The sequence below is a fragment of the Lasiosphaeria miniovina genome, assembly GCF_030549165.1.
Source record: "Lasiosphaeria miniovina strain SMH2392-1A chromosome Unknown B0T26scaffold_7, whole genome shotgun sequence".
Classification (NCBI taxonomy): domain Eukaryota; kingdom Fungi; phylum Ascomycota; class Sordariomycetes; order Sordariales; family Lasiosphaeriaceae; genus Lasiosphaeria; species Lasiosphaeria miniovina.
The window spans coordinates 50491-68856 of record NW_026848226.1 but is presented as its reverse complement, the minus strand read 5'-3'; the positions used below and the strand labels follow the sequence as shown (position 1 = coordinate 68856).

Genomic DNA, 18366 nt, shown 5'->3' with positions numbered 1-18366 from the left:
CGGGGCGAACCACTGAACCAGTATTGGTAGTAGTCATCGCACACATTCTTGATCCCTGCCCTCAGTTCTTGGCTCCCGTGATGGACCCGTAACAGGCAAGAGGGAAGCAGAACTTCCTCACTGACCGCGGCATGTCGCCATCCTCTGCCCTAACCAAATCGGGGCTATCCTCCAGGTGGTGGCTGCACATGGATGCCCTTGACCGACCTTGGGAAGCAGCACCCATGGCCTCAGACACGCAAGCCCTCAAGCGAGTCCCACTTCCGATGAACGGAGTGGGGGTGGCCATTATGGTCGGATCAGGAGCGGGTGGGAATGTTTCGTCTGGGCTTGGTTAGCTTGCCCTCAGTCCAGGGTTGTTGTGGTAGTTCTCTGGAGTAGAAAGAATCGCGACGCCTCGCTTTTCTCCTTTACCCATGCATGCAAAAGGTGAGGGGCAGTTATCTATCTCTTTACCCACGGAGAACCAGAGACACGCAGCTGTGCGCAGAGCTCTTTTCAGCCAATGCCTGGGGCGCCCACTTGATGCCCATATGCGTTGACCCGTCCTCCACCCTCACCATCCATCCAATACGACAACGGCATATCCAGGCACACTCGCGGGCGGAATCAAGCGGCACAGGCTCCGGAACCTGCTCCACGCGACCGCAGGATGCATCTCGCGCGGGACGCACCCCCTTATGGGGGCGTCGGGAATGGCTCCCGCCGCACTGCGGCAAATTCAATCATAGAGGTGGCGATAGCAACCATACCGGCCCCGTGCCTCGCCGTCGACGCGACTTCGACCGACGGCAGCATTGATGCCAAACTGCAAAATTCACTGCTTCTGGCCTGCATAGTTCTTGAGCAGAGGGGGAGGAGCGAAGAAGACCGGATAGAGCAGGCATCTTGGGGTCGAAGGACTGCCGACGGAGCCGGAGCGGCTTCCGAATTCCCACTTTCCGTGTCGGGCTTGCAGTTGAGCCGCACACAAAGCAAACCCATCTCGGAAATATTGAACGCCCTAAGCAGATCAACACAAACTGGTGTTGCTTCAGATCAGTGCAAGACATTTTACTTCAATGAAGGGAAAGTCACACGACTGTCGTCGCAGAAACACCAACCGGATCACGAAGGACAGGTGCGTTGCCCGGTTTTTCTTCCCGTCAATGGCGGCCCGGATTAACATAAACCAGACATGGCTGTCCCAGCTAGAAGCCGTACGAGACGGACAGAATCTCACCCTGAGAATTCTGCGGAATGACACGGACGGCTCCTCGGCAGGGAAACAAGCACTCGGCAAATTGGAAGCGCTGGGTGAGATCCTGGGCGTCATTACGAAGACCCCCGAGAAACCAATCGCGGTCCTTTTCGACCCTCTCGGCTGCGACTCGGACCAAATCTGGAAATGGAACGCAGAGCTGCCGCCGACCATCGACCGCTGCATTCACGACATCATCTCCGACCAAGCTGGGACAAGACCAGAGCAAGTCGCCGTTTCTTCTTGGGATGGCCGTTTCACGTATGCCGAAGTAGAATTGATGTCAACCCGGCTGGCTCTCTATTTGGTCGCCCAAGGCATCGTTGTCGGAACTATTGTTCCCCTGTGTTTTGAGAAGAGCCGCTGGACGATTGTTGCACTGCTGGCCGTTATAAAGGCAGGCGGTGGTTTTGCCCTCACGGACCCGACTAGTCAACCCGAAGCCAGATTGAAGGCGATGGTTGAGCAAACAGGCGGCAGCTTGATTGTGGCTTCTCAAGGACAGTCTGACTTGGCGCGACAGATCGTGCCGCAGAATGGCCAGGTTGTCACCGTTTCTGACGAATTGTTCGCCACGTTGAGAAACGGAATCGAAGGCACATCGGCATCCTTGCCGCTCATCCCGGCCTTGACAACACCACTCTATATCCAGTTCACCTCGGGAAGCACCGGGCGACCGAAGGGCGTTGTAGTTTCACACTCCAACTACACCAGCGGCGCGATTCCGCGAGCAGCCGCGGTGGGGTACACCTCAACATCGCGGGTGTTTGAGTTTGCAAGCTACGCATTTGATGTGAGTATTGACTGCATGCTATGCACGCTCGCAATGGGAGGCACAATCTGCATTCCTTCAGACGCAGATCGCATGAACGACCTCGGTGGCGCAATTGCGGCCAGCGGTGCGAACATGGCGCACATGACACCCAGTGTAGCACGCGTCCTCGATCCAAAGGTCATTTCTGGGCTTGATGTCCTCGGCCTGGGCGGCGAGGCTGTCTCGGCAGCTGATGCGGCGGCTTGGAGCAAAGGAAAGACCAGCGTCATCATTGCCTATGGCCCCTCCGAGTGCACCGTTGGTTGCACGGTGAACAACACATTCGCTCACGGCAGAGGCGACGACGAGAGGAAGCTGTTCACTACTGGCAACATTGGCAAGGGCGTTGGCGGCGTTGGCTGGATTACAGATCCCCAAGATTCTGAGCGCCTAGTTCCGGTTGGTGCAGTGGGCGAGCTGCTGATAGAGGGCCCTGTTGTGGGTTTGGGATATCTCGGCGAGCTAGAAAAGACGGCCGAGGTCTTCATCGATGATCCTGCGTGGCTTGTGGCCGGGCACGGCGCCACTCCTGGCAGGCGCGGTCGTCTCTACAAGACAGGCGATCTCGTCCGCTATGACGCCGATGGGTCTGGAGACATCATTTTTGTTGGACGAAAGGATGCTCAAGTCAAGCTTCGGGGACAACGTGTCGAACTGGTTGAGATTGAACACCATTTGGGCAGTAGACTCCTAGGCGGAGTAAAGATCGCGGCCGAGGTCATCAAGCCGATTGGTGGTGAACCAACGCTGGTCGTCTTTGCTTGCGACCCCAATTCTGCTCCCGGCTCCCCAAGAGAGGCGGCGAGTGACGTCGATGTAGAGCCCTTGGAATTTTCGGCGGAAATGGTAGAAGCCCTGGCCAGCATCGACGAGTCCCTTGCTGCCGACCTTCCTCGGTACATGGTACCGGCCGCCTACATCCCTCTTCACGAGATGCCATCTCTCGTGTCAGGAAAGATCGATCGCAAGAAACTGCGTGAACTTGGGGCTACTTTGACTCGCGAGGAACTAGCCACCAGCAACCGGAGGAACAAAAAGGGGGGGTCCAAACATCCCGAGACAGACACAGAGCGTGCACTGTGCCGCGTCTGGCAGGCGTTGCTCGGAGACGGAGTCGAAATTTCCGTCCAGGACAGCTTCTTTGCTCTGGGCGGCGATTCTCTTAGGGCTATGAAGCTCGTCTCGTTAGCACGTTCTGAAGGAATCGCGATAACTGTCGCCGATGTTTTCCGGTACCCGGTGCTGCGAGACATGGCAGTCGTGGCCACCAAGATACCCTCTTCTGGAGAGGACTCGAATTCTCAGCACCCAGTTGCACCATTCTCACTGCTCGAGGCTGACTGGAATGCGGAGGACGCGCGGAGTGAGGTGAGCAGGCTCTGTGACGTGGACGAGGCCGACATTGAGGATGTTTACCCCTGCACACCACTTCAAGAGGCGCTTATGGCTCTCTCAGCCAAAGTCAGGGAGGCGTATGTCGCCCAGCGGGTCCTGAAAATGGACAACATGGAGTCAGCAAAGCGCCTGAAGACAGCCTTTGGGGCCATTTCGGCCGACAGCTCAATCATGCGCACGCGTATCATTCAGGTATCAAAGCATGGGCTGATGCAAGTTCTGGTCAAGGGGCCTGTCGTCTGGCGCTCGGCTGGTTCGCTGGCAGAGTACCTCAAGAAAGACCGCGAGGAGCAGATGGATCTCGGCAAGCCGCTGGTGCGATACGCCATGATCATGGAGGGTGGAAATGCTCACTTCGTGCTCAGCATGCATCACGCCTTATATGATGGATGGTCCATGCCCCTGGTTGTCGACCGCGTGAACCGGTTGTATCAGGGTCTATCACTGCAGCAACCGGCTGCCGACTTCAAGGACTTTATCCACTACCTGAATCACAGCTTGGACCGGACTGCATGTGATGCGTACTGGCGCGATCAGCTTGCCGGTGCCACAGGCGTGCAGTTTCCCCGTCTCCCCTTTGAGGGCTACCAGACCCAGGCCGACTCGCTGCTGGAGCTGGAAGTCCAGTTGGACGGCCGAAGACCGCCGGCTTGCACGAATGCGACCGTCACGCTTGCCACTGTGATTCGCGCAGCGTGGGCGCTTGTTGCATCGCAGTACTGCAGCGGCAACCGCGACATGGTTTTCGGCGAGACTTTGACAGGTCGGAATGCGCCCATTGTTGGCGCCGATGAGATCGAGGGGCCCATGATCACGACGGTGCCCGTCCGCGTGTCGATTGACCACGATGCCACGGTCGAGCAATACCTCCAGTCCATTGCCGAGCAAATGATCAACCAGATCCCCTACGAGCACGCGGGACTGCAGCACATCCGGCGGCTGAGCGACGACGCGCTGCAGGCGTGTGAGCTGCGCACCGGTCTGGTGCTGCACCCTGCTGCCGGCGAGGTGGCCGTCGACGAGAACACGCCGGCGAACGGGCTGGTACCTGCGGGCGACGCCGAGGCTGCCCAGGAAGCACTCAAGTTCAACACGTACGCCCTCATGCTGGTGTGCGCGCTCTCGGCCGACGGATTTCTCGTCATGGCGAGCTTCGATTCGCACACAGTCGACAAGGACACGGTCCAGCGCGTGCTCGGGCAATTGCGCATCGTTGTGTTGCAGCTTTGCGACCAAGACGCAAGGCAGCGGAGGATCGGGGACGTGCAGTGTCTGACAGAGGCCGACATGCACGAGCTCCAGCTCTTGGGCAACCAAGTCAAGATGCCAAGTGCCGACTCGGACACGTTTGAGTTTGAGTTTGCAGATGGGCTCGAGTCGCTGTGGATCGTCGACGCTGCTGACAGCCAGCGTTTGGTGCCAAGCGGAGCGGTCGGGGAGCTGCTTATCGAGACAAGAAGTCAGCTGCCTGCGCCCGCCGTGGCTGTCGCCAGGCCAGACTGGGCCAAGCGCGTGGACAGCGAGCAGCTCGCGAGGCAGTCGCGATTCTACCGAGCCAGTCGCCTGGCGAGATTCGACTTCAGTAGCGCTGACTGCCCCACCTTCCGTGTCTTACTCAAGACGTCTCAGCCCAAGGCAGCAGTCGCAGCCCGCAACTTGAAGCGCCCAACAGCGACAGCTCCTGCCGTCACGGCCACCTCGGCCAAGCAGAAGACGCTCCGCGCCATCTGGGCGCGCCTTCTCAACGTCGACGAAGATAGCATCTACTTGGGCGACAGCTTCTTTGCGCGCGGCGGCGACTCTATCACCGCCATGAAGCTGGTTTCCGAGGCGCGCCAACAGGGCATGCACATCACCGTGGCACTTGTCTTCGCGAATAGGACGCTCTATGACATGGCCAAGGTCTTACAAAATGCCCCCACGCCCACGCCCAAGTCCACACCCGCGACGTCGGGTTCTTCAGAGGCAGCTGCAACCGGATTGGCAACCGTGGCAGGGAGGGCGGCCGAGTACCAGCCGATGGCCCTGTTCCTCTCGTACTTCATGGGTCGCTTCCGAGATCAGCTCGCCGACAAGACGTGGAAGATCTCCGACGTGATCCCCACGCGGCCGCTTCAGGAGATTGCTGTGCGCGGCACCGTCGAGCTGCCTCGGTTCTCCCTGCGATATGAACTACTGCACTTCAATGGCATGGTGGACAAGATGCGACTTTTCACGGCGTGCCAGGAGCTAGTGTCGCAAAACGAGATCCTGCGCACTGTCTTCGTCCGGGTGGACGGCACATGTTACGGTGTCGTGCTGGACAGTCTGCCAATCCCTGTGATCGAGTACGAGATCGACGGCGACAGTACCGAGGAATTCACCAGCCAGCTCTGCCGAGTCGACGCCCAGACCCGCATCCCGTACGGCTCTTCTTTTGTCAAGTGGTTTTTCATCACAAATGGGAATCAATGCAGTCTCGCCTTCAGGCTCTCACATGCCCAGTACGACGAGATCTGCCTTCCCATCTTCCTCAATCAGCTCCACCAGCTATACCAGGACCCCAAGACAGTGTCCCCCTCATTTCCCTTCTCCGCATTTGTCAACTACACACTGCGGGATAGCATACCCCGTGCGATTCCCTACTGGCGCGATCTCCTCGCCGGGTCTCGCGGGATATCGGTACTTCTCCCGGGCATACCGGTAACGTCACGCCGCCATTTCGCCATCCACCGCTCTGTCAACATCTCGGCCCGCAGCCGCGACGTCACGGTGGCAACACTACCTTCGGCCGCCTGGGCACTCACACTGGCCCGTCGTCTGCGTGTTTCTGACGTCGTCTTTGGCGAGGTGGCATCTGGCCGAAGCGTTGACATTCCCGGCGTGCCCGACGCGAATGTTATCGCGGGCCCCTGCTGGCAGTACGTGCCGACTCGCGTGCGGTTCGACAGCGAGCCGCCCATCAAAACGGGCCACGACCTCCTGGCCACTCTCCAGCACCAGCACATGACAACGTCGTCGCACGACAGCATGGGCCTCGACGAGATCGTGCGCCAATGCACCGACTGGGACCCGGAAACGACGACTTGGTTCGACACAGTTGTTCACCAAGACGTCGCCCACGTCGAGACGCTGTCGTTTGTCGGCCAAACAGCAAAGTTCGAGACGCTCTACCCTTACGAAGAACCACTGAGGGAGTGGAAGATCCAGGCATTCCACGACGGCGACACGCTCACCCTCGAAGTCGTCACATTTGAGTCGTGGAAGGACCATGCAGTGAAGTTGCTCGACGACGTGGTCACTTCGCTTGAACAGCTGGTCCAGCAGCCTTGGGACCAGCTTGATGTCGTGTAATATGTGAGGATATTGTTGTAGGGCTGTTTCTATATTGTATTTGTACACATTCGACAAGTAAGCACCATGATTAGTATTTTTCTGGATTTAATCTTTTCGTATATTGAAGCGGCGAAAAGGCGCAATAACACAAGAGGAACAACAACAATAGCAGGATCAGGGCGACCGAGCCGTAGGCTCAGAATGAGGGTGTCGGTAAAGATCGATGTTCCTGGAAAGAAGAGGGCCCCGGATCAGAGCTTTATCGTTAAACGCATAGGTCGCAGGGCGGCCACCCCTGACATAGACCCCGGACTAGTGTGCTGTCGCCCCGGCCAATATTTGTAGTCCCTTGCAACGTGCACATTGTCGCCGGCGTCCCAGACGGCATCCCGGCCCTTTTCCCGGGAAGATACTGAGCTGGTGGTGATGAAGCGGGACATAAATACCTAGTTAGCCTAGTTCAAGCGCGCGGTAGTCCGAACCCCGGGGCTGCACTCGGCAAGCAGTGAAGAATTGTAACGGGTGGTGGTCATAATTACAAATAGGTAAAAGTCTGACCAGTGCGTCAGCCGTAGAGAATGCCGATGCGCGTACCGGTGGGAAAGAATTAGTGACGCATTCTGCTGCTATGCGACCCCTAACTTCCGAGCTTCGGCTTCCTAGGTACGATCTCGGGTTAACACGGTCAAGGCAGATTTAGAAATCGGCAGTGAGCTTTTGCATATGACCAGCAGCCAGGTGCATGCGCGCATTGAGAACGTCCGCAGCTAGTGTTCGCTTAAAGTTTCAACAGATGCAGCCCAGGACAGGAATGGCAGATTTAAACCACGCATGAGCCTAACGTAACGATTGTTAAATAATAGCACTCTTTGTTCTGAAAATGAACTTGACATTGCTAACTCCTAAACTTGCCCAGGGCAAAAAGTTCATTCTCTGAAAAAGGGTTAGAGTTGCTTAGGACCCTCGCCCAAATAGCTAGTTTCCAAGTCAGTTTCAGCGTGTTTTCAGGTCTGCTTCTTGATTGGTTGAACATTTAACATCTTTTGAGCCCACCCCTATCAGGCATTGGCATGATAATTGCTTCGTTCCAATCATTACTGGTTGGCAGAATTGGCTCGGCGTCCATGTGGAGGCGCAGCCAGAGACCCGAACGCGGACATCCAACGGCTCTTCGACAACCTCTCAGCCGCCGGAACAGTGCCAAGTTCTGCCGACTTCAGCCCTACGACCCCCGTCGGGCTAAGGACGGAGCAAGCCAGGTTAATTAGGACGCCTGGCCCTCGCCCCATCAGCACGATTCTCCTCTTCCCCTTTCTCTCAAAATGCAATCCAGGGGGGATTTTTCTTAAAAACCCTAGACCAATTGCGGCGAAATCTACCTCCTCAGTCCTCACCCCTTCCGAGCTGCGCTAGTAGGACTAAAGACTGGCCAGACAAGTAACCTGCGACAATTAATTGCCAGAATTACAGACGGCAACGCGCCCTGAAAGAAAAAGGGAAAGAGGCAAAATGGACTTCTCACTCTTCCTCGCATGCTTCTGGGCGCTCCTCCTCGTTCCCCTCTCGTTTTGCACCCTGGCCGCAACGTTGAACCAACTCATCACCAACTCGGTAGCTGAATTCTTCACCAGCGGATACGCCACGTTCATCGTCCCGTGGCTCATCTTCGAGGCTGTGGTCGGCTGGTTCCTCTCCGCAAAGATCCGTGCCGGGATCCAGCGCCACCGGCTGCGCGACTCTCACAACGCGGCTAGCAGTTCTCTCCCGCGCGAAAATAGAGTGCACGCGGCGTTGCTAGTGCTGGTGACCTCTGTTGCATTACTGGGACTGTTCTTCTTCTCAGTGGGGCTGTTTATGGCCACGGGGATGGGGCTGACGGACAGCGACCCACCGGCTGTGGCGTGGTGGCTCGCGCTCGCTGTGTGGGTGGTATTTGGGATGGTTGTTGCGATGGTCCTGTGGGTTTGGTTGTCTGCGGTGAGGGGGCTGGTTTGGCCGTCTCCTAGACGGCGGAGACATGAGATGCGGGACGTGGTCGAAACTTGCGGCGGTTGTGATGGGGAGGGGAAAGGCGGGTTGATGCCTGCCTGAAGGGCTGTTGCGGTGCTACGTTGGGATGAGGGGGATTGTTTGAGACGGAGAACGAACACACCGGCAGCAGTATACGAAAGCTTAGATAATTGAATGATGTGTGCGGTTCCCAATGCATCTTTTGTGTTTCTCATAATCTAAAAGCCAGGTCGCTATATAAACGGAAGTGCAAACTTTAATGTGTCAAAGGCAATGCTGCTGGTCGCGGGGGGGGGGGAGGGCCTATATCCTCGCTTCACACGCCGTGAACAAAAAACCGCGTCCCCTCAACCGGCTCAAAAGTCTTCTCCCGCAGCTCGCCTACCGGCTTGCCGAACACCATCTGCGCCTTCAGACTCCAGTCGGCGGGGAGCTTCCACTCCTCAGCGACGCGTGTGTTGACCATGGGATTGTAGTGCTGGAGGTTGCACCCAAGGCCCTCGGATGTGAGCATGTTCCAGACTTTTGATTGCATGTTGCATGTCAGTCGCGATCATACAAGCGAGGGACGAGGGGGGGTGTCCTACCGGCATACTGCAGCATCCCGCTCATGTGTTCTTCCCCTATTTGGGTGCAAGTTTGTTTAGCGCCCGCCAGCCTTTATGCAACTCCAAGGGGGCTCTGAATGCTCACACTGGGGGAGATGGTCCACGAGGAGCGGATACTGGGTCTGCAAATCCTTCAACTTGGAACCGGAAGCAAAGAACAGGACCTAAGTGGTCTCAGTGTTAGCGATGTTGTCTTTGCCAGAGGAAAGGGGAAACTCACTGTGCCGTACGCCGCACGAAACATGTTGATGCGCGCCTCGTAGCGTTCCTTGAACACCTGAGCGGGTATCTTGGCCTGGGCAACCTCGCGTGCAATGTCCCAAAACTTGTGGTGCTCGGCCTTGAGGAGCAGCACGACACGGCTGCCCTGGTAGTTGAAGGGGCTTGGGGAGTGTTTTACGGCGTCGTGGATGATCTCCTGGATCCGTGCGTCGGGCAGAGTGATGTCGTCCGACAGCGTGTGAGTCGACCGCCGGTTCTTGAAGGCCTCGGCGAGTGCGAGGGTTGAGGCTGAGGGCGACGACATGGTATCTATGGCGCGTGGTGGGAGCAGGTAAAGTATGAGGACAAGGGTGAAGGTGGCGCGAAAATAACGGGGTAAAATTGCTAGGCGAGAGTTGATGAGGAATACAGAGAGAGAGAGCAAGACAATGGGGCCAAGAACGGCCGACATATTTATCTCCATTTCCAATAGGGAATCCAAGACAGTCAATGCAATGAAGCTGTCGGTACTAACAGATCATGCGAGTGCGAGGTGTAATTTGCTGTTGTGCGTGTGCAGTGATGTAGCCGTGTGCGTCATGCAGCGTATTGTCGGTGCTCGGAAGTCGGCGTTGACAAGCTTCGTCTAATGTAGGCTTGTTTCACTTTCACCTGCGCCCTACGCACTTGGCAGCAGACCCATGTAAGGGGGCTGTACCAATTCCCCAGGCTGACACCCGCGCGGTAAACCAGAAAGTGCGAGGGCCGATTACAAATATCAAACACCACCTTGGCCCTGAGAAATGACAAAGCAGACTTGGAGGATCAAGCAGCCTGACATCCGAGGTGGTAATACGCCTCAACGCCGCCCACAGACCGCCACGGATTGCCTATGAACTGTTTTGTTCTGTTCAGACCCCAGGAATCGGATATTCCTAGCAATGCTACCTAACACGTGGCTTATCAGCCCGGAACATGAGAATATCGTGGCGAGCGAGCGAATCAGATCAGCGAGTTCTTGACAAAAGTGTTTGATCCGGGATCGTAGAGACCGATACGCCCAGTCTTTGCCGAGCCGGCCAATTGCACAGATTCAATTTTTTTTTTTGGCTACGAATGCAGGGGTGCAGCCTACAGCGAGCCGAAATTCTGGCTGCAACTTCAGCTGAGCTGCAGGGCACAGGCGAGACTTTCGACCTTTCCTGGCCTTTGTGAACCCTGTTTTCTGTATTTATAAGACGTTCAATGAGAAAATGAAAGGGACAATTGGAAGTTTGTCCAGAACGAAACTCGCGCCGCTCTGGTGGGCAATCGTCGATAATCCCGAATCCCAGGGCTTGAAGATTCTGTACATACATACATACCAAGTATGGTCAGCGTTGACCGGGTTTCTGCTTTCACCGCCGGAATAGGATTGGGAGGATTTTAACGCCAGCTATCCGCGCTCCAGCCGCATTGTTCCCGATATTGATACGAATATCGGATTTGTAATGAAGGGAGCGCCTCTGCAACACACCAACACACCAACAGACCAACTTATCTAGAATCCTTCAAGGAGGAAACTTACAGTGGGAAGATGCGGGACACGGGGAGTTGGTACAGATAACTTAATAAGTAGGTACCTACTCAGCAAATTCCGAGCCACACCTTAAAAGGTTGGTAAATATTTTGTCAAGAAAGAATAACGGAATGAGTCAGAGTAAAAGCTTCAAAATGGTTACTATGCAACGATCTTGTTGGAAAGGAAGTTTACCTAGGCCCTCACCGTGACTCAACCCTATATGATTGGTCCTATATAATTAATTCTAGACTAAGCCAATATTGAGATACTAAAACATGGCACATGACGTTTGTTTCCAACGATGTTGAACCACAACTCCCGTTAATGCTGATGTTGACAACGCAGTCGACTTTTCACGCCGCCCACATACCTAGTGACTGCAAGAGTAAAGGACAAAGAACGTAAAAAGATATATATATTAATACTGTCACGCGTAGAGTTGCTGGCGCTCGTGGTTTCATGAGTGTTGAAGAAATAACGAATCACATTTCTGTCATTGGCTTAGACCACACGGCTCAGGCCACACGGACACCAGCACCACCGCCACCGCTACCGCTACCGCCACCGGGACCACCAGCAGCAGCCTGGGTTTGGCCACTATTACTAGGCCTGAGCCGCTCTGCGCGCATCTCGTCCATGAGCTTCTTGTGGACGATGGAGAGGACGCGGTAAATGTTGGCCAGATCGTAGTCGCCGTTCCACTCGAAGCCCTCGCTGGACCGGCGAGCGACGTCGGACAGGCGCGCGTGCGACGACTCGGTGAGGTCGCAGTCGACGACCCAGTGGCCTTTGCCCTTGACGGGGAAGCGGTAGACGACGTTCTTCCACTCGCTGCGGTGTATCTCCATGTTGCGCGCGCGGTCGTAGGCCGAGTCGGGCGTCGCACGCATCTGCGACAGCCGCTCCCGCGGCGAGTCTGGGACCACCCAGTCGTCGTACACAGGCGGCGTCGGGAACACGTCCGGCTGCCTGTTGTTGTTGGCTCTTTGCTGGTACTGCTGGTGGTGATGCCGCCCGGCTGCCAGCGGCGGGATGGGCGGCGCGGCACGGGCGGGCGATATGATGCCGCTGGCACCGGTCCTCCCGTCTCGTATGTCGTGGATCGGGGACTGGAGATCATGCAGCGCTGGCGCGTCGTAGACGGACGAGGCCGGGGACATGATTATGGGGGAGTCTGTGTGCTGCTGCGGTGGGCTGTCATTTGTGCTCGAGCGCAGCCTCGTAGAGATTGTCTCGGCCGACGTGAGAGGCGGCGACTTGAACAGCTGACTCGGCCCCAGAGGTGAGCCTGTCCTCCGCTTGAGAGGGACCTGGAAGAGGCCGTGGTCGCTGTCGCAGTCGATGGGCTCGATCAGCGGCGCCGTCTCGCTGGTGACCGAGTCATTTGGGTCCTGTTGTGGAAACTCCATGTTGAGTCTTGTCCTTGATGCAATCTAGCAAACGAGTGGTCCCCGGATAACGAGTGGTCCCCGGAGTTGGGTCTGATGCTTCCGAGGCTCTAACCCGAGGCTGCCAAAGCCGTGGAGGCGAGGGGGAGGGCGAGGGCGAGGGCGAGGGCAAAGGCGAAGGGGAGGGCGAGGGTGAGGGCGAGAGAGAAGGTGATGATGTCGGATCGGCCAGACAGCCGAGGGGAGTCGGTCGAGAAGCTATGGTGCAGAGCCAGGGAAAGTCTCAAAAGGATCGCCGTCGATCTCCCGCGGATGAGCGATGCTTTGTTTATATCGGCAGGCGAAGGGGCAGGTTCTGCCATCGCTGCGCACCTGGGGGCGACCATGATGGCGACGCTTTCCCCCGCAACCTACACATGTTTCCAGTGTCGTCGGCACTTGTCGGGCCTGAAACAATTTCGCCAATGTTTGGCAGGCTGGTACGAACAAAGGCTGGTACGAACCAGTGCGGAGGGGAACGTGACAGTTTTGACGTAAAAACGGTGGAATGGGCGGCAGCAGCCATGTGTCGAGCAATCCAATGTGCCAATGCGGTGGTGGAAAGGGCGGGCTTGAAACGGCCGAGTTTGACGCCGCCCGACTTGAAATCGGGTCTCTGCTTGAGGCCCCGTCGCTCGGCCCGCGGGGCAAAGCAGGCGTGCTTCTGTGCCGACGGCTGCCATCTGCGCCGCAGTCATGGGGGCCGTTCAGCGCAATGCTCAACACTAAAAATCGCCCTGGCCGGCCCTGTCGGACCCCGTGCCGCAGAGCAGGCTCAACGAAACAGGCCGCCGCCCCTGCTGGGACGACCGCCGTTGACATTTGCGGACGGTATTTCGAATTCGATATCCGAGTCCAATTAAGTCTCAAGCGACCCCGACAACTCCTTTTCCTCTTTGATACTAATTCGGCTCAGGGGCGCATCATCAAGTCAGCCCAGTCGGCAGCTGTCGGAAGGGGCGCATCTAAGCCACATATGGGCGCAGGTGGCGCACATGCTAGACCATTTACAGCCTAGGTTGTGTCAGCCGAATGCCGCATACTACGGTATTCAGGCTATGTCCACCTTTCTGAACCTTCCGAATACAAGCACCTTTTTGCCCTCAATTAATGCAGCGATGTATGTGACAGCAGCCGATGGCCTGCTCGGTGCGACCGAGTCGCTCATTCACATAATTAAGTTGTCAGTTCAGTTGCGCAACCCACACGGAGGTTCCTGGACCAAAAGCACAGAAAAGGCACGAGGCATCCGTACCCAGTACTGTAATCAATTAGGTATCTTATTTCATAACCAAGGTAACCATAGCCTCGCTGTCCGCGTGACTACCCCGATCAATCAGCTTGAGGCCTTTGTCGACGCTGGCGGCATCTCGTAGTCATTTGCACTCCGCGACTCAATGTCGACTTCATCGACGTGGTATATCTTACCCGTCGCGCCTAAAATCTCCCTATCGCTGTCGTCGTCTTTGGAGCCACTATTGACTTCGAAGGTGCGGTGCTCAAACGTCGGCTTGACAATCGATGTCCTTCTATCCCCCGAGTTCCCGCTTGAGCCGTACCGCGCTGCTGACGTTCTGACTTCGCCAAAGAGGACCCGCATTGACGGAATCGACGCTGCCATGGTCACCGAGATCTCAGCCGTGTCCCAGATAATAAGCTAGGCTGCATCCCCTGGATTTGACTCTTGTTAGCCCGTCTAGTCTAGAATCGGCTGTGCAAGTGCCTGTAGGGAGTGTAGGATGGAGGTTACAAACATGAATCTTTGCTTGCAAATTTGCTTAACTGGGACGTCTTGGTTAACAACGTCTTGCTTAACTGGGACATCTTGATTGAAGCCACAATTCCGGCGCTGTCTAGTCGCGTGTTAGCAAGAAAGCTGTGCAAACTCTGAACCAGGGGTGCTAGGAACGGCCCACTAAGTACACAATTCCCATGCTCATGGCAATCCCAACGCCAAGCTCCTCCTTTTTCTTCATCTGCAGCTCCCAGATGACAGCTCAGGGCAAGAGAGAAAGCGTAAAGTCGCAAGCAGCCGAGTACCATATCACGCACACATTGGAAAGCCAGTTTGGCCTCAACGCGTGGAGCCGAGGCTCCGTCGTGAGAGAAGCTCAAAAGGTGGGGTGATGCTCACCGCCAGCCACGAAGCCAATATTGGAGAGCCTAGAGACGATAAATAGATCTCCCGCGCTCGTCGATCGACCAGATCAGCTACGCAAGTACAAGCTAAGCATATCATAAATGGTACACAAAGTCACGCTCGCCTTCTTTCCAAGACGAGGAGCTGGGAAAGTTAAACGAACGGGACACTAGCCGCTCGCCATAAAAACTGGAAACGTCAGTCGCTTGGCTTCATAATAATTTCACCAAGTCACCGGGCGGGCAACAAAAATGCTGCCAAGTCCTTAGGATGTCAAGCGCAAACAGAGCACCCTGTGCGGTATGACCGTCATGGGCCAGGCCTGTCTAAGCGTTCCTGTCGACTTAACCCATTTTAAACAAACATCAACGAGTCTGATGTGAAGCTTGAGAAACCCGAGGGACTTTGCAGACTTTTGTGTGAGGCTTCCAGGAGGGGCACGAACAATTGGAGGTCGCGGCCCGCCGACCCAGGAACGTGCGATCTTGGAAAGCATGGTGATATCCCTGATTCTCCGCATTCTTCAAGCTTGGCATTCCTGGGGCCGGGGTCGATCTGTTGCTTGCCTTATCTAATTCAACACGAGTTAATGAGGAGTAAATGTTCACACTTTCGTTTCTCTGAATACCGTAAAATGATTCTACCCGGAGCAACTTGCAGTAACTATGGTATCTGGTCTAATTAATTGCTGAATGTGTCTAGCCGGGATATTTCACCGCGACGCCAGAAATTCCCCACCCACAGGCTAAGAGCAGAGCAGGGTCAGCTGAGATTGAAGGCATCGTGGTAACGACTGATGATCAATGAAACATGAAAAATGCCAACAACAATACTAACACTGAGTCTGCGGCTGAATCACCGAGGTAGTAATTGAACGGGATTAAGAATAATAGGATGCATGTTGTGGGCTCGGCTGGGAACAAATCCCTGGAGAGCTCAGGGGCGCACAAACCGAAACGCCAAAACTGGCAAGCTGACTACGAACAATTCGAGCAGGAATCGCATGCGCCAAGCCGGCAATGTGGCGAACACCGAACATCTATCTACATGCAACTAGGAATTAAGGTAGGCACGTTGTGGAGGAAATGTTCTCAATGACAACGCCGATTGATCCCTATCTCCTGATTTAGCCTCCAAGCTCGGTAAGACTGGTTCTTCATTGGCGCCAACACCCCATGAACAAACTCAGTCGCCCGAGTTGATGCCTTTCTCGGCGTCGGGCTGCGCACCCTTGCCGACATCCTTCTTCAGCCCGTACTCCGTCTCGAGCTGCTTCCTAAGCGGGACCTCGCGCTCGATGAGGACGAGGGCAGTGGCGACCCCGGCAAATATAGCGCCAATCCAGAAGACGCGGTGCAGGGCATTCGCATACAGGGAGCGGATCTCTGTCTGCACGTTGGGCGGAAACTGCTCGACGAACGTGGCAGAGGCCTGCTGGAAGGCGCCGCCGCCACCCAAGAGGCCGCGGGCCCTGGGGTCGGACACGGAATCCAGGATTTCGTCGATGCGGTTGTTGAAGACGACGGCGGGGATGGCGACGCCCCAGATGGCACCGAAGGCGCGGATAAAGCCCCAAGTAGAAGTGGCGGCCGCCTGGTCGGCTTCGGACACGGGCGCCTGGAAGGCCGGCAGCAGCGTGTCGATGACCATGCCGATGCCCAGCGCGATCACAATCTGGAACACGGCCCACTCGGGTATGGACGTGTCGGCGTCCTGCAATGACAGCAGGCACAGGCCCAGTGTCGTCAGAGCGAAGCCGCTCAGGTGGATCGGCTTGAACTTGCCCCAGCGCGACAGCGATATGGCCGCGATCATGGCCCCCGGGATGCCCGCAACGGCTTGAGGGAGCAGTGAATAGCCCGCGCGCTCGGGCGAGTACAGGGCCACCGACTGAAAGTAGACGGGCAAGAAGTATAGGCACCAAAAGTAGACGACCGAGTTGAGGAATGTGTTGATGAGTACGACAATGGACGTGCGGTTGGCAAAAAGGCGCACCGGCATGACGGGCTCAGGCGCGATGCCACTTGCCTCGAACGCCGCGAACAGGCCCAATCCCAGGAACCCCAGCAGCAGCGGCACCAGCGTGTGCCACGAGTCCCACGCGTAGATGGTACCGGCGTACGTGAGCGAGTACAGGATGGCCACAGTGCCGGCTATGAGAATAAGATTGCCAACGAGATCAATGCGCCGCAGCTTCTCGCCCAGGGGCCGGTCGTCGTGGTACGAGACGTGCAGGAACAAGAACATGGTGACGAGCGACACACCGCCGATGGGCAGGTTGACATAAAAGACCCAGCGCCACGTCGAGTGCTCGGCGACGGCTCCGCCGACAAAGGGGCCGATGGCCATGCCGATTCCAAAGATGGCCAGGATCACAGCCATGTACTGGCCGCGCTTGCGCAGCGGGCAGAGGTCCGAGACCAAGATGTTGACCGTCAGCACGATACCCCCGGACCCAACGCCCTGCACCGCCCGCCCGGCGATCAACATGCCGCCCGTCGTCGCGCCGCCGCAGATGCCGCTGCCCAACGTGAAGATGGAAACGATGGCGAGGAACACCCAGCGCCGGCCGAAGATGTTGCAGAGCTGACCAAAGAGGGGCGTAAAGGCGGTGCTGTCAGAGCAGCCGAGTTAGCTTGATTGTTCCCTGAAAATGATGGCGATTGAGAGAGACACGGGGGTCAGATTGGGAGGAGACACACCTGCAAATAAAAAAGGCATTGGAAATCCAGATAAAGTTCTCCCTCAGCTCCAAGTCCTGCAGGATGTAGGGGCCCGCCGTCGTGACGACCGTGTGCTCGAGCGAGGCCAGTAGTGTAGTAATGCCTAGGCCGATGATTATGGTCCAGAAACGGAAGCCGCGCTCAAATTCTTCCTCCTCCTCGGGCTTTTCCACGTCGGCGGCGGCGGCGGTGGCAGCAGGAACGCCTTCGGCCGCCGACGACGATTTATCCACCGTCTCACCAGGGCCGCCAGCTGGCTTGCGGCCGTCGACGAGCGCGTCGGAAGCCATGGCAGGCCACTTGCGGTGATGCGTATGCGTATGGTGCTCGACCCTGGAGGATGGCAAGACGTGTACGATACCTTTTGGGTGTCGGCAAGGTTCTTGTGTAAGGTATTTGCACCCCAGGACGCCAAAGGTCAATGTTTATCGTCGGGCTCAGACTCGGCCCAAGGGTGGCTCCAAGGAATTGTGTAAAAAAAAGATTTTCTTCTGTGGAAAACAGTCTACAGCGAGGAAATAGTCGTGCATCTTGGTGCATATTTTGAAGCTCTTTCCTTTGATGGGAGGCTTCCCTTTTATGGGAGGCTTGAATGGAGTGGCTTGTTGGCATGTGCAATCCGCGGACGCTGGTAGGTCGTGCAATTCGGCGTCGTTTTTCCCTTTTGGGAATAGTGCTGTGTTCGGGTTCGGACTTGTTTTACTGTTTAGGGCCCAAGTCACCCGCCTCAACGGCTCCAGACCCCGACCCATGGGATTCAAGCTAATCCCGCGAACTTCGCCTTCACCTGTCAATCTATAACCCTAACTCTGACCTCATAAAATTCTTCAACCATCCCCTAAGGACCTAACTTTCGGCGTCGGTAAAACTTCCTTGTCGCCCAAAAATTTGAGCAAATAAGAGCTCAAGATTTTGAACAGAAAATGGTTAGT

The 18366-nt window shown here is 56.3% G+C and overlaps 6 protein-coding genes across 6 annotated transcripts; 3 read left to right on the top strand and 3 right to left on the bottom strand.

Annotated features, from left to right (window-relative positions):
* Positions 1 to 1148: 1148 nt before the first annotated feature.
* B0T26DRAFT_755445 (uncharacterized protein) lies at positions 1149 to 6782 on the top strand (the record flags this gene model as incomplete). Its single annotated transcript, XM_060445958.1, has 1 exon — positions 1149 to 6782. One exon carries the CDS (start codon positions 1149 to 1151, stop codon positions 6780 to 6782), a length of 5634 nt encoding a protein of 1877 aa, XP_060290963.1.
* Positions 6783 to 8094: 1312 nt separating this feature from the next.
* Positions 8095 to 8966, top strand: B0T26DRAFT_724786 (uncharacterized protein). The gene has a single exon (XM_060442712.1). The coding sequence runs from the start codon at positions 8274 to 8276 to the stop codon at positions 8853 to 8855; it is 582 nt and encodes a 193-aa protein (XP_060290962.1). The 5' UTR covers positions 8095 to 8273; the 3' UTR covers positions 8856 to 8966.
* Positions 8958 to 10200, bottom strand: B0T26DRAFT_724784 (Nitroreductase-like protein). Its single transcript, XM_060442711.1, has 4 exons — positions 9603 to 10200; positions 9468 to 9546; positions 9362 to 9397; positions 8958 to 9296 (listed from the first exon to the last, which is right to left on the bottom strand). The coding sequence occupies exons 1-4, from the start codon at positions 10065 to 10067 to the stop codon at positions 9091 to 9093; spliced, it is 786 nt and encodes a 261-aa protein (XP_060290961.1). The 5' UTR covers positions 10068 to 10200; the 3' UTR covers positions 8958 to 9090.
* Positions 10201 to 11659: 1459 nt separating this feature from the next.
* Positions 11660 to 12553, bottom strand: B0T26DRAFT_679648 (uncharacterized protein; the record flags this gene model as incomplete). The annotated part of the gene is made up of 1 exon (XM_060440379.1): positions 11660 to 12553. The coding sequence occupies one exon, from the start codon at positions 12551 to 12553 to the stop codon at positions 11660 to 11662; it is 894 nt and encodes a 297-aa protein (XP_060290960.1).
* A 119-nt stretch (positions 12554 to 12672) lies between these two features.
* B0T26DRAFT_437177 (uncharacterized protein) lies at positions 12673 to 13543 on the top strand. Its single transcript, XM_060435021.1, has one exon. The coding sequence runs from the start codon at positions 12793 to 12795 to the stop codon at positions 13432 to 13434; it is 642 nt and encodes a 213-aa protein (XP_060290959.1). The 5' UTR covers positions 12673 to 12792; the 3' UTR covers positions 13435 to 13543.
* Positions 13544 to 15496: 1953 nt separating this feature from the next.
* On the bottom strand, positions 15497 to 18014 carry B0T26DRAFT_861736 (major facilitator superfamily domain-containing protein). The gene is made up of 2 exons (XM_060447758.1): positions 17414 to 18014; positions 15497 to 17325 (listed from the first exon to the last, which is right to left on the bottom strand). Exons 1-2 carry the CDS (start codon positions 17722 to 17724, stop codon positions 15897 to 15899), a joined length of 1740 nt encoding a protein of 579 aa, XP_060290958.1. The 5' UTR covers positions 17725 to 18014; the 3' UTR covers positions 15497 to 15896.
* Between the last annotated feature and the right edge of the window lie 352 nt (positions 18015 to 18366).

What these genes read in the sequence shown, in the direction of transcription:
- B0T26DRAFT_724786 (XM_060442712.1), top strand. Translation starts at nt 8,274, where the DNA reads ATGGACTTCTCACTCTTCCTCGCATGCTTCTGGGCGCTCCTCCTCGTT.
- B0T26DRAFT_724784 (XM_060442711.1), bottom strand. Translation starts at nt 10,067, where the DNA reads ATGGAGATAAATATGTCGGCCGTTCTTGGCCCCATTGTCTTGCTCTCT. An exon ending in CGTGGACCATCTCCCCCAGT is followed by an intron (nt 9,398 to 9,467) that starts GTGAGCATTCAG and finishes GCACCCAAATAG; the next exon opens with GGGAAGAACACATGAGCGGG. An exon ending in CGGGATGCTGCAGTATGCCG is followed by an intron (nt 9,297 to 9,361) that starts GTAGGACACCCC and finishes TGCAATCAAAAG; the next exon opens with TCTGGAACATGCTCACATCC.
- B0T26DRAFT_437177 (XM_060435021.1), top strand. Translation starts at nt 12,793, where the DNA reads ATGGTGCAGAGCCAGGGAAAGTCTCAAAAGGATCGCCGTCGATCTCCC.
- B0T26DRAFT_861736 (XM_060447758.1), bottom strand. Translation starts at nt 17,724, where the DNA reads ATGGCTTCCGACGCGCTCGTCGACGGCCGCAAGCCAGCTGGCGGCCCT. An exon ending in AATGCCTTTTTTATTTGCAG is followed by an intron (nt 17,326 to 17,413) that starts GTGTGTCTCCTC and finishes CTGCTCTGACAG; the next exon opens with CACCGCCTTTACGCCCCTCT.